The sequence below is a fragment of the Cynocephalus volans genome, chromosome 1, assembly GCF_027409185.1.
Source record: "Cynocephalus volans isolate mCynVol1 chromosome 1, mCynVol1.pri, whole genome shotgun sequence".
Lineage (NCBI taxonomy): Eukaryota > Metazoa > Chordata > Mammalia > Dermoptera > Cynocephalidae > Cynocephalus > Cynocephalus volans.
The window spans coordinates 190,704,238-190,717,784 of NC_084460.1; the positions used below are offsets into that span (position 1 = coordinate 190,704,238).

Here is a 13,547-nt window from a genome sequence, read left to right on the forward strand (position 1 = left end):
GCTCAGTGTCTGAGGGGAGGTTGTATGTGGGGGAGTTGGCCTGAGAGTAGCTGCGGTGATAGCGAAGTCACCTGAGTGGCTCATGTGGGGAGGGCCATTCAGAACAGACTCCTGGGTGGGGAGACACCTGTGACCAGTTTAAGCTGGCTGTCCTCGGCCCAGGAGGGGCTGGCTATCCTCGGCCCAGGAGGGGCCAGGCTCTGGCCCTGTGTGAACAGTCTCTCAGTCTCTCAGGCAGGTCTGTCCTACCCCAGGTCATCTCAGAAGGTGCAAATAGCACAGGCCACAGCCTTCAGAGCTCCTAAGCATGAGAAACACCCAGCAGAGGTGGGTGGAGAGCTGGGAAAGGACTGGATCAGGAGGCCCAAGGAGGAGAGAAGGAAGTGGTCACAATGCAGAGTGCAGGAGGCCAGACGAGAGGGGACCCTGTGTCCTTCCTGAGCCTGTGCTGCCGGAAGAGCCAGCTGACAGAGCAGGGAAATCAGGAAAGCCTGCCTGGGCCTGCCCCCATGCTCCATGCAAATTCCCAAGGAGCATGAGCCAGGTCTCGGGGAGACTCCCAGTGGCCTCTCACCCCTTGCCGGATTCTTCGGGCTTGCGTTAGTCTGCTCAGACTGCTGTGACAAATACTACAGGTGGGCGGCTAAACAACAGACATTTATTTCTCACAGTTCTAGAAGCTGGACCTCCAAGGTCAGGGTGGGGCAGGGCTGGTTCCTCCTGAGGCCTCTCTCCTGAGCTCGTAGACAGCATCTTCTCAGTGTCCTCACATGGTCATCCTTCTTTGTGGGTCTGTGTCCTGATCTCCTCTTCTTATAAGGACACCAGTCAGATTGGATTAGGGCCTGCCCTAAAGACTTCATTTAACTTCTTTAAAGGTCCTATCCCCCAAACCAGTCACATTCTGAGGTCCTGGGAGTTGGGACTTCAACATATAATTTGGTGGTCTAGGCGAATACCAGGCCACAGTCATCTAATGACAGCTCAGTCCTCTGGGGCAGCTGACTGGACAGGACCCCAATCTGCCAGCCTTAGTGGGAGCCAGTCTCCTTGCATGGACTTGCCAGGTGGTGCACGGGTCAAGGCAGCTACCCAGCTGGTCTGAGTTGGACCCAGAAGGAGCAGGGACCCCCCAAGACAGATTTTCCAAAATATCTGGCCCCAGCCCCAAAGTGTAGTGGCCACTTTTGCCACCTGCTGCAGGGCACTCCCCCACTTTACAGATGTGGATTAAACGCAGAACAGCTGGGGGTCCCTGTGGGGAGAGTGTGGTGGTGGGAGTCTAGGGAATCTCTCCTGGAGGTTAGAACTATTCTTCACCTGAGTAGAATAGTTCACCCAGACCAGAGTAATGAAGAGAGACCCAAGTTTTGTGGTATCTGTGTGGTGTATGCAGTGTGTGTCAGGTGTGGTGTGTGTGCATATGCGTGTGTGAGGTGTGCCTGTGTGTGTGTAGTATGTGTAGTGTGTGTCTGTGTGTGTTGTGTGTGTTTGCATGTGTGGTGTATGTGCGCATATGTGTGTGTGAGCTGTGTCTGTGTGGTCTGTGTGTGAGGTATGTCTGTGTGTGTGGTGTGTGTGTGCATATGCACATGTGTGTGTCATGTGTGGTGTGTGTGTCTGTGTGGGGCACGTCCATGTAGTGTGTGTGTATTGTGTGGCATGTGCGTATGTGTGCTGTGTGTGTTATTTTTTACTTACAGTTGAACCCTCTCCACTGCCTGTAGAGCCGGGGTCACTTTTTGAAATTCTCCTCCCATGTGTCCATTTCCTCCCAGGAGGAAGATGCTGGGTGCCACCCCTGGGTCATTTTGCTAGGCCCTGTCAAGGTCCCCAGTGTCCCATGGCCTCCACCTCTACAGTCTGACAGCCCTGACGGAGCCTGCCTGGCCATGGCATCTGCTCCCTGGGGACCATGTCTGGCTGTCCCCTGCCCTCTCAGTGGGCCAGTTGGGAGCTACCTGCTGGCTCCCACTCCCCATGTGGAAGGCTGTGGGCATCACAGCCTGGGTCCCCTCCCATCTCAGGGGTTGGAGAGAGAGCAATAGGCTGGCTGCTCCGGGGCAGGTGCTGCTGGGGACAGAAGCCTCTGAGGGCACAGTGTCTGGTCCAGGGAGGGGGAGGTGTGTGAGCTGGGTGCCTCCAACATGGGGGCCCCAGACACGTCGATGGAAGTGGCCGCATTCAGACCCCAGGAGAGTGAAAGTGTCCTTGAACCCCAGAGGGATGGAAGCAGGAGCCCCCCCCCCCCCCCCCCCGTGCTGGCCCTGCCCCCACTCCCCTAAAAGAGATGCACCAAGCAGTAGGCTGCTGTGTCACCTGCTCTTTATTGACTGCCACGGGCTGCATTCTCAAGGGTGACCAGATGTCCCCAAGAGTGGTACTATGTAGAGGAAGGTTGGGGGAAGAGGGTCTGAGAGAGGCGGCTGCCGAGAGCGCGGGAGCACGGGCCGCCCTTGGTGTCAGGTGCACCCAGCCGAGCGCTGGGCGAGGGGCGTTCTCAGGGCGGTCACCTCCTTCTGGCTTCTCTGCAGAGCTCAGACCGCCCACATCCCGGGAGGACGAGGCTGACCCGAGGTCGCGGCGCCGCAGGCCGAGGCCCCGAGCTCTCCTGGCCACTCTCTCAAAGCCTCATTCCGCAGGGGAAGATGAGAAGGAAACGAAGGGAGGGAAGCGAAGGGGACGAACAGCACGCCTTCTCCGTGGGCCCCGGTGACGGGTGGGGGCGGCAGGGGGTGGCAGCCGAGGCCGGGCCCGCTTAGGACGAGGGCGCAGAGCTGGGCTTCTCCTCCCGCGACACGGGGATGGCTCGCTCGCTGTGGCCGGCGTCCAGGCCGGACTGGACCTTGGGGCCGGAGAAGGTCAGCATGCCGTCCGCGGACAGGGAGCAGGACAGCGCCGACTGGTCCACGTTGGAAGGCAGGCGGTAGCGGCGGTGGAACTCACGGGAGATGTAGCCGTGGTCGTCCTGCCGGGGGACGGGGAGGGCACGTCAGAGGCTCCGGGGCCGGGGCGAGCCTGCGGCGCTCTCAGGGGCAGAGCGGGACAGCCGGGCGCCCCATGCAAGCGTCCCCCTGAGACTGGCCCCGGCCCCGGCCTCTGCGAGCACAGCGGATGGGTCGCTGCCAAGGCCGCACACCAGCCGGCCCTGCAGGCGGGGCTGCCCTCACCCGTGACCCGCGCGGCTGCTCGGGCCCCGGGTCTCTGCCCTGTCATCTAACGGGTTGGGAAGTTGCACAGGAGAAGCTCCCCTTCCCCTGGAAGCCCCCGCTTCACGGACCTGCTCCCCAGCCACCCCCACAGTGGTGGCAGGTCGGGAGCCCACAGCTCCCAGGACAAAGCTCCGGGGCCTAGGCACTGGAGCAGTTCGAGGGACATCCCTGTCTCAGGTGAGAGGGGCAGCCAATGGGGAGAAACGACGACAAACTGAAGCCAGGAGCCAGGGCACCCTAGACTGGCTGATGGGCGTGCTCAGCCCCTGGCCGACCCACGTGGCACGCGCACACCAGCGACCCCACCTGCTCCAGCCGCTCTGCCCGGAGCCACCGCCCTGTGCCAGCAACAGCCCCAGGGCTCCTCACATCGCTGGCAGCAGCCGGGGACCCTCTGAGCCGCAGCCCTGCTTCACGTTAACCAGATGACAAGAGCGCGGCTGCAAAGGGCTGCTGAGGCGGACGTGTCACGCACGTTGGCAGCGTCAGTGAAAGCCAGCCACGCTGCCAGCGCGGCTCACCGCCTGATGTCGGGTTTCACTTGAAAACATACTTTGGCTCAGAGGTCACACCACCTTGGGCACTCTCATTTAGTGGGGTCCTTTCTTATCCCACCTGTCATCTGGACTATTTGGATGGAGCTGGTGACAGCTGGGAGTAGTGCTCCAGTCGGGGACCCTAAGCTGGATCCCTGAGCCATGTCCTCCCTGCTGCCTGACCCTGCCGGAAGGGCTCAGGGATGGCAGTGACCTCCACGGCCACTGGGAGAGGCTGGCCATGCTAGGCTGACGTGGAGAAGCTGGGCCGATTTGGGGACCCTGAGAGCTTTCCTGCACCATTTCCCTCTCACAGGGTTAAAGGACCCCGTGCAGGCAGGGCAGGGACGCCAGCAACCGTCTCTGAGCTCACCTGCCTCTCGTTGTGTTTGCCGTGGATCTCCACAAAGTCCTCCTGCACCTTCACAGTGAGGTCTTCCGGAGAGAAGTGCTTCACGTCGAGGAAGATGACAAACTTGTCCCGGTCAGATCGAACCTGAAACCCAAATGCCTCATGTGGAGCTACCCAGAGGGTGACTGGCTCAGGTACGGAGCCTGGTGTGGTCCCCGCCAGGGCTGGCAAGGCCAGTGGTGGGGAGTGGTCAGGCTCTGGCTCCCCAGTTATCAGGGCAAACACTCAGGCCATGCCTCGGGCTGGCCTCTCCTTCCACATGCCAAGTGGAGCAGAGAGTTCCAGGACCCGGGACTGTGTCACTGTGTAGACAGGCACTACCCTTGACTGGTCTCCAGAACCTTGGGGGTCACGTGGTTGACTGCCTGGTTGATAATGGGTTGGCTCGCTGGTTGTGAGTTGACAGACTAGTTGTGGGTTGCCTGGCTGGTTGGTTATGGGTTGGGTGGCTAGTTGGTTATGAGTTGACTGGCTGATTATAGGTTGGTTATGAGTGACTGGTTGTTATGATCAGGTGGATGTTTACAAGTTTACTGGTTGTTTACTGGTCAGGTGGCTGGTTATAGATTGGTTGGCTTGTTACGGGTTGGGTGGCTGGCTGTTTATGGCTGGGGGCTGGTTATGGGTTGGATGGATGGCTGGTTATGTTTGGGTGATTGATTTGTTATGGGTTGGGTGCCTGGTTGGTCATAGCTAGGGTTGTTTATGGCTTGACTGGCTTGTTAGGGATTAGCTGTCTGGCTGCTTATGGGTTGGGTGGCTCGTTAGGGTCTGGTGGTCTCACTGGTTAGGGGTTGGGTAGCTCAGTAGGGGCTGGTGGTCTGGCTGGTTATGGGTTGGCTGGCTGGTTGAACTAAGCATGTAGAGTAAGGTCACTGCCCAGCCTCAGCTGGTCTCATAAGCAGCCCCAAGAGACTGCCTTTCCTGCCAGCACCATGCCGCCCACAGCCTCTCCCTGCGCTCTTCCTCTCCCTGCACTTCACTGGCTCAGAGCATTCATTTAGGCATTCTGCTCCCAGAAGTTGACTGCTATTGGATCAGCCTGGGGAGCCTTCTGCTTTGTAGGCAGGGGGTGAGACTCAGCATCCCAGAACTATGGGCCCTGGCAAAGGCACCGTGGCTCAGGCAGAGGAGGTGGCTGGGTCCCATTGCCTGCCCTTTGGCCTTGGATGGGGTACCTGGGTCCACCTGCTAGGAGCCTTGCTGGCTGCAGGAGGGCTTCAGCTCTACTGCAGACTGTGACAGGAAGTCTCTCCTGTCTGGATCTCAGGACTGTGTACCCCGCCCGCACCCAGGCTTCCTCAATACAGAAGGAAAAGTGTGGAGGACAGCCGAACGCAGAAAGCTTGCATTTGCCATCAAACTTGCCTTGACAGGGTTGCTCTTGGGGTTTCCAGCATGTGGTTGGTGCATTACAAACCACATATGGGTCATGAGCTGATGGAGGAAAAGACAACGGTTGGGCTCAGGTTGGCTTCCTCTTCCAACCCCTCCCCAGCGGCACGGGAGGCTCTGCCATGTGGCCGGGCAGCCAGAGCTGTGTGGGCTCCAGCCTAGCCTCTGCAAGCTGGTGCGCTGGGGCGGGGCAGGAAAGTGGCCCTGTGGCCGCCGCTGCCTGCTCCACAGCACAAGACAAGAGCACCGGGCAGCAGATGCCAGCTCAGGAACCCCTAGCTTGCCTCTGTCCAGGGCCCACCCTCTGCCCAGCAAGAAGTACGCCACAGGCTGGCCTTACCTCAGAGATGCCGGAGTCCAGCACAGTGCGGAAGAGGGACTGGCGGTAGTAGGGGCTGATGGTGGAGGACAGGAAGGGCAGCAGGTCGTACTCAAAGAGGCCCTCGCCGAAAAACTGGTCGAACAGCCGGCTGGGGTAGAAGGGCCCCAGTGCGCGTTTGAACCAGGGGTGCTGGATGGTGACGTCCATGTTCAGTGTCGGCACAGCAGGGACCCGCAGCTGGCGAGGAGTCAGGGCAGGGGCCTCTGGGCAGCGCAGTGGGGAGCTGGAGGGCCAGCCTCCCTAAATACGTCCTCACAGAATGGAGGCATTAAGGGGATTTCTCTGGAAAGGCATGAGCTCATGAAGGAGGCTGCCCAGTCAGCAGAAACCCAGCTGGCCAAGCGCCCGCCACTCCCGTCCCCAGAGGTGCTGTGCTGACCAACACAGAGGCTGGACTCAGCACAGCTGCCTGGCACCTTTGGGCCACCAGGAGGGTCCCATCCCTGACTCTGGCCTTGAGGGTCAGAGAACATTCTCATCCCCCAGTTACTGGGCAGGGGTGCTACGTGCCAAGGACTGTGCCAGTTCTCACAGCCACCCCAGGAGGAGCCACTCATACCCATTTCACAGACAAGGAAACTTAGACATGGAGGTTAGACAAAGTAGTCTCCAAAATCACACAGCTCCTAGGAGAGAGTGCATTGTTTTTTTTTAAATGGAATTACCTGTATCACTTCTTGATTACAAAAATTACACATACGCGTAAAACTCTCAGGGAAGACAGGAAAGATGGAGAAGATATGAAAAGTAAAACTCTCAGGGAAGACAGGAAAGATGGAGAAGATATGAAAAGCGCCCGTACCCCAGCATCTGGAGGGAAGCCCAGTTGTGTTTCGTGGTTGTCCTCCAGAAGGGCTACATGTCCAACAGGAGACTGGTTTGGCTTTATGAAAATGGAACCCCGTATTCTGGGCTTTCCTCTGTGTGGCTCACCCTGGACGCCCATCCCCCTGGACACCATCCTCTGTAAAGCCTCAAGCCTCCAGTGTATGACTGTGCCATGCCTGTGAAACCCAGCTGCTCCATGGGCTGGCCTGTTAGCTCGGATGGTTAGAGCATGATGTTGACAGAACCAAGGTCCAGGGTTCAATCCCCTTACCAGCCAACTCCCCCGGACTCAAAACAAACAAACAAAAAAAGTAAACTGAACTGCTCCTGTCGGGCCTGTGGCTCGTCCAGAGCATTTATACTGTCCACATGGTCCTTCCATTGACAAGGCCTGGCAATTATTTTGCTCCTGGATCTGTGGCCTTGTCCAGTTGTTGCCAAGTGTCAGGGAAGTCCCAGTTGTAAGGCTTTTGATGTTTTCCGGGAACTGTCCTTTGGGGAGCATTATACTGACTTATATCCCATCCATAGTGCAGGAAGATGTCTGTCCCCCATCCCTTCTGGGCTGGCTTTTTTAATACGTGATGCAGACTATGAGAAGTTCCTCATTCCTCTTCCTGTCTCCCCATTTCCCAGCCCAGCTTCTGATCAGTGTCCAATTCATGTCTGTGGGGAAAACTCATGCCTAAAAGCACTCAGGGATCTTTGCAAATTTATCTCCGACCCATGGACTTGGAAGGTCCTGAAAGAGTAGACCTACCCAGTATGTAAGGAGGATTGTACCCAACACATCCAAGAGAAAAATCAGTGTTGAAAATGGGAATTTCAGAGCATTCTCCAGGCAGCTGCTCCTTAACTAGCAATGCTCAGTATCGGATCCTTTCTCCCTGCATGTTTGAGCACCAGCTGTGTGCCTAGCACTGGCCACGTGGTAGAGGGCCCTGAAAAGTCTTGAAATGAGAACGTTTGCCCTGCAAGTTTACAATTCCAGAGGAGTGACTCCCCAGAGTGTCAGGCAACAAGTGCCAAATTAGGGTACAGACAATGAACTCTGCAGGAGTGATGGGCACCCCAGCCCTGCTCAGGACACTGGCTGATGTTACTTTGTGGTTCCTCAGAGCCACCCTTTGAGGCAGATCCCAACATCAGTCCCGCTTTATAGACCAGGAAAGTGGGGTTTAGAAAGGTTAAGACCCATGCCCAGGTCCCTCCACTTGGAGGAAGGGGAGGCAGCTTTGGGCCACCTATCCAGGGAGGGACAGGGGGCAGAAAAGGATGGTGAGCAGCCCTGCAGTGCTGGCTGCCTGCTCCTGGAGCACGGGGATGGGAGACGAGCCATCCACCTGGAAGCAAGTGTCAGCTGGCTGCATCCTCCATGCAGAGGGCCCAGCCGGGCCAGGCATGTGGTCAGCAGCTAGGCACAGCCATACTGGAGCTTGAAGCAAAAGGAAAAGTCAGTCATGCTCATCCTAGGTTTATTTAAAATTGTTGATATTTTGTTCATCACGGGTTTTTTGCATTTATTTTGATTTTTTTAAACATTTCATTGCAATATGCCTCAAACCACGGCCTCAGCAGAGCCCTCCCCAGACCCTGGGAGAACAGGCCCTTTTGCTCTGGCCTGGGCTCCTCCTAGAATTCATTTCGAAGGTGCCGCTTAAGCTGTGGGGACAGGTGGGAGTGGAAGGAGCCACTAGCCCTGAACACCAGCACTGAGAGGAGCAGAGTCTGTGTGGAATTAAAAACAGTGATGAAACCAATCAAGGGTCAGTGCTTCACATTAGTCTCGTGTGCAGTCCATCTGAATAGCGTCGGCACACAATATGCCTGCCCTTTTGTTGATCTAAGTTCTAGCAATCAACACGTTAATAACACCGTTGATTCTCCTCATTCGAGGTTGCAGTGTTTTGTAAACTTGCTGTGAACACTAAATTAACAAATACCATGAATACTAACCCACTGCTCCTGGAGAAATACAGAGTTAGGTTCCTGGGCACCTCTTGTCAAAACATCTTGTATAAACAATTTCATCAACCCATCAAGAAATAACCTTGCATTGTGTGTTTCTGTCTAGAGACACCCTATTTAATCTATACTGTTGATTTGTTAACACTGAGCTCAACCAACAGCCCCATAACTCAGACTGAATAACACTTGCCTAGTACACGTGCCTCCTCCGTATGGCACACGTGGCAGGCTTCTTGTGCTCAGGACATTAGACAGCCCTGCAGCACCACGCTTGGGGCATTTTAAATAGAAACAGTACCAACGAAACACATAAACATGCAAAAAAACACGGCACCAAGTTGACCTCGAAAAGGACGCTTGTTTCCAGCGTGAGTGGAAACGGGAAGGCGGAGCGCTGTCTCGTCCACCTTGTCTGGGAGGGTGTGCCAGGAGACAGGCTTTCCACCACCCTGACACTCTGCAAGTGACCGTGGAAGCTCTTCAAGTATTGACTCTGGGTTACAAATGAATCTGAGCAAATCGTGCTGTGTACTGAACCGAGTTCATAAGTTTAAGTCCTAACCCCGGTACTTTGGAATGGGACTGCACGAGTATTTGGGGAGAGGGCCTTTAAGGAGGTGATTAAGGTGAAATGAGGTCATACGGGTGGACCCGATCCAGTCTGACGGGTGTCCTTATGAAAAGAGGAAATTTGGACACACCAAGAGACACCAGGGACACATGCGCAGGAGGAAAAGGCCACGTGGGGACACAGGGAGGACACAGCGCCTGCGAGCCAAGGAGAATGGCCTCGGGAGGAACCAGGTCCAACGGCACCTTGACCCTGGACTTCCAGCCCCCAGGACTGTGAGATAACAAATTTCTGTTCATTATAAATTTTAAAAATTATAAAAGCAAATTAGCGCAATTTTATTTCTTATCCTTTTGTGAACACTTGCCAGGTGGAAATCGTGCAGGGACCCCCGGCATGCAGCAGCTCCCAGGCACGCAGGCGCGGCTGCCCACACTCGCTCTAAGCAGGATGTGAAGGTCGGGAACTGCCAGGCTTTGGGGGTAGGGGGGGTCTCATCTCTACACGTGGTTCGATGCATTTCTGTGCTTAAACAAGAGATTGCGAATAAACAATAACAGCACTCTCAAAGAGACAGACCTGGAATTATTTTGATTCTGTCATTCCGTGTGACCTCTTGGTGCTTTTATTTTGTGTTAAACTGTGGAACCGAGTGTGAACTGAGGTGTAGCCTTCAAGTGCAAGTGTTACCTCAGGCACAAAATCGTCACTGGATTCAGATAATAGCTATAAAATGTATCCTTTTTGTGAATTATTTTAAAGAAAAACCAGGAAAAACATGATTATTACATGATTATACAGAAAATAATTCTGTCACATGGAGGATGGATTGTTGGGAAGTGTGGTCCTCGCTGGGTGTCAAATGCTGAGGAAGCCACTGACCTCAGGCTCCCTGGGCAGCTGCTGGATGCCAGCAGCTTCTCTCAGTCCTGCAGAAGGGAGCCGGCCTGCAGGGTAGACCTACAGCCCTTTGCCTCCAGGCCCACAACTGCAATCTTCCTGTCACCATATCTTTGAGACCCCAGGGCAGAGACAAGGAATGAGGCAAAGGCCCACTCCAGGAGGTCAGAGGATGAGGTGACTTTCTCCTGTGCCTCCCAGTGCCACCTGCCCGCCCAGCCCCCCAGGTATGCTGCGGAGACCCGCCTGTGTGAAGGAGGCCCAGCAAGGTGGTCCCTAGGCAGATGTCTGGCCTGTCCTGACAGTCTGACGTGGGAGCTGAGGGCTGGGGCTGGGATCCCTGGACCAGGTCTGAGAAGGGCAAGTACAGGGACTGATCTGCAGCCCCTACCTGGGGGAGGAGAAGGGTAGGGGCAGGCTCTAAGGGAGGGGACAATGTAGCCATGCACGGCAGGACTCCAGGCGACCACTAGGGTCTCATTGCCCGGGGTCTATGTGGACACAGTAACCCTCGGCACGTGGACAGCTGTTCTTCACTGGACCCAGCTCTCTGACTACCGCCTCCTGCAGACTTGCTGCCACACTGCACCATGCCCATGCCAGCCCCAAGGCTGGCCACAGGAGTGCCCGCTGACCCACCAGGACCCACCCCGGCTGAAGGTGGGTGAACGAGGCACGGGTGGGGGAGCCGCAGAACCGGCAGCCGTCTGTGAAGGCGGCACAAGGGCGATGGGGAAGATCAGAGGTGACCATGAGGCTTCCCTGGGGAGCCGGGACCTTGCCAAGTGCAGGAGAGCCATGCAGACTGGCCCTCCGCCCTCAGGGCCTCTGAAGGAGCCACTGTCCACCCCCCTTGCGGACAGGCCACCGAGACTGAGGGACCTGTCGCACACACACAATGTCCACTCATGGGCCCTGCAACAGCCCCCAGCCCCTGACTGCAACCTGGAGGTGGCAGCCCCACATGCCCTGCTCAGTGTGGTGGCCAGCACGCTTGAGAAGAAAAGTGCAAATGTCCTAAAAACCAAAGAAAGAAAAGGCACCTGTCCACTAAGTCCAGGAAAGGAATTGAACAGAGACATCCCTGTCCCAGAGGATGTTTGCCAGACATTGTGCTCAGGGCCAGCCAGGCCATGGAGGGGCTCATGGAAGCTGCTGCCTGTAGGCACGTCCCAGGGTCAGGCCATGGTGGCCGGGAGGTGGGGTCCTGCGGGTGCGGAGGGGAGAGAAGCCCGTGTGGACAGAGGCATGGGGGAGCCAGGATGTCACACAGGACCCCTGACTGGGCCCTGTGTGTGTGTTGTGTGTGGTGCGTATATGTGAGTGTGTGATGTGGGTGTGTATGTGATGTGTGTGGTGTATGTGTCTGTGTAGTGGTGTGTGTGTAGTGTGTGTGTCCATGTGTTTGTGTGATGTGTAGTGTCTGTAGTGTGTTTTGTGTGTGGTGTTGAGTGTGTGGTGTGCATGGTGTACATGGTGTGTGGTGTTTGCAGTGGGTGCTGTGTGTACTGTGTGTGGTTTGTAGTGCGTGGTGTGTGGTGTTTGAAGTGTGTGGTGTGCATGGTGTGTTCTGCATCTGTGTATGGTGTGTGTGTGTGTGTGTGTGTGTGTGTGTGTGTGTGTGCGCGCGTGCGTGTTGGGGAGTGTGAGCCACGTCTCCGAGCATCCTCCTCTGATATCTGAACGGCCAGGACAGCAGGAAACTTCCAGCTGCACAGGCAGGAAATGGGCCTCCGCGCCGCTCCGGGCCGCCCTGGCTGGCATTGCTGCCCGCGGCCCAGCTTACGCCTGTCCTGGGCGATTTGCCGACCCGCTGCACAGAGTGAGCGCCAGCCCCGCACACACAAAGGCCACATTCCCTTTATCTGCAGGATTCCCCGCGCCAGCAGTCTGCATGCTTCACAAAGCCCCGGCACCCGATTTTCCACCCCAGGGCCCGCGGGGCTCGCGCAGGCTGGCCGGGTATTGCGCGCATCAGCAAAAGCGCCTGGCTAAGCCCTTGACCTCGGGGTCAGCAGGTTGGACGAACAGTCCCCCTGAGACCCCACCATGGTCCTCAGGAAGAAGCGAGGGGCCCGTCGTGCTCCACAAGCCCCACCAGGTCACAGCTGTCTGCCGCTCCCGGCCAGCCGGTTGTTGTCTCCTACATAGACAGTCTCCCAGCCCCCAGCCCCGGGCAAGGGTCCCAGGCAAGTGTTCTAAGCACAAAGGCAAGCTCGCTGTGCGGCCTACAAAACGCCAAATGCCCCCTCTCACTAAATGGGTGACTGCTTCCCGTTTACAGAATCACAGATGCCCTGGCTTTCTGACAGCACTGGATCTAGAACAAACCTCTGCTTCAGATCCTCCCCCAAGTGGTCCAACCAGAGCCAAGTTGTCTAAACCCCTTGCTCTGTTCCCTGCCCATCGATGTTGGGGCCTCAGGTCCCAGGGCTCACCCCTCCTCCTTTTGCCCACACCTGGGTGAGCCCAGTTAATCTCAGCAGCTGTCATTCCCTGGGCTGCTGGCTCCTGGGTTCCACGGTGCATCTGCCTGCCTTCTTAGCTGCCCCAAGTGGATGTGTGACAGCTTCTCAAACTCAACGTGCCCCAACCCGGATCTTCCCACAGTATCCCCATCCCAGCTCTGGGAACTCCATTCCTGCAAGTCCTCAGGCTGAAGCTTTTATCTCAGTCTTGACTCCTTTTCTCCGTCACCCCATTATGGACTGAATTGTGTTCCTCCAAAATTCATAGGTTGAAGCCCCAATGCCCGATGTGAGTGTATGTGGTGATAGGAGGAGATAATTGAGGTTAAATAGTCATAAGGGTCATAAGGGGTGGGCCCTAAACCAAGAGGACCGATGTCCTTATAAAGAGAGATAGACACCAGGGGTGTGCATGCATGGAAGAAAGGCCACATGAGGACGCAGGGAAAAGATGCCATCTGCAAGCCAAGGAGAGAGGCCTCAGGAACCAGCCCTTCCCCACCTTGACCCTGGACTTCCAGCCTCCGGAACGGAGAGACATCAAATTTCTGTTGTTTAAGCTATCCAATCTGTGGTATTTTGTTATGGTAGCTTGAGCAGACTAAGACACAACCCATACCTGATATGTCAGCAAATCCTATCACCTCTACCTACCCAAACTACCCAGAACTTATGCACTGCTCTCCACCCCCACCACCTCGATCCAAGACCTGTTCTCTCTTGCCTCAATTACTACAGCTACCTCCTCATGGGCTCCCCATCTCTTCCCTTTCTCCTAGAAGTCTATTTCTGCCCAGCAGCCAGCAACCCTATAACGCATGAGTCCCATCAGACCACTCCTGTGCTCCACGCCTTGCCTGATTTCCCATCTCACC

General features: G+C 56.3%; 1 protein-coding gene across 3 annotated transcripts; it reads right to left on the reverse strand.

Moving 5' to 3' along the window:
• Positions 1-2,758: 2,758 nt before the first annotated feature.
• CRYAA (crystallin alpha A) lies at positions 2,759-6,084 on the reverse strand. 3 transcript variants are annotated; one of them, XM_063110902.1, is made up of 4 exons: positions 5,896-6,084; positions 5,529-5,597; positions 4,122-4,244; positions 2,759-2,968 (listed from the first exon to the last, which is right to left on the reverse strand). In XM_063110902.1, exons 1-4 carry the CDS (start codon positions 6,082-6,084, stop codon positions 2,759-2,761), a joined length of 591 nt encoding a protein of 196 aa, XP_062966972.1. The 3 variants fall into 3 exon arrangements, with proteins under 3 accessions (XP_062966972.1, XP_062966964.1, XP_062966980.1); XM_063110894.1 differs by having other exon boundaries at positions 5,511-5,597; XM_063110910.1 differs by lacking the exon at positions 5,529-5,597.
• Between the last annotated feature and the right edge of the window lie 7,463 nt (positions 6,085-13,547).

Bases quoted from the DNA above. Each gene is read 5' to 3' on its own strand.
- CRYAA (XM_063110894.1), bottom strand. From the start codon at position 6,084: ATGGACGTCACCATCCAGCACCCCTGGTTCAAACGCGCACTGGGGCCC. The intron at 4,245-5,510 runs GCAAGCTTTCTG...TTTGGGTTTCAG, and splicing joins AGGCAAGTTTGATGGCAAAT to GTTCGATCTGACCGGGACAA. The intron at 2,969-4,121 runs GTGAGCTCAGAG...GTCCCCCGGCAG, and splicing joins GCAAACACAACGAGAGGCAG to GACGACCACGGCTACATCTC.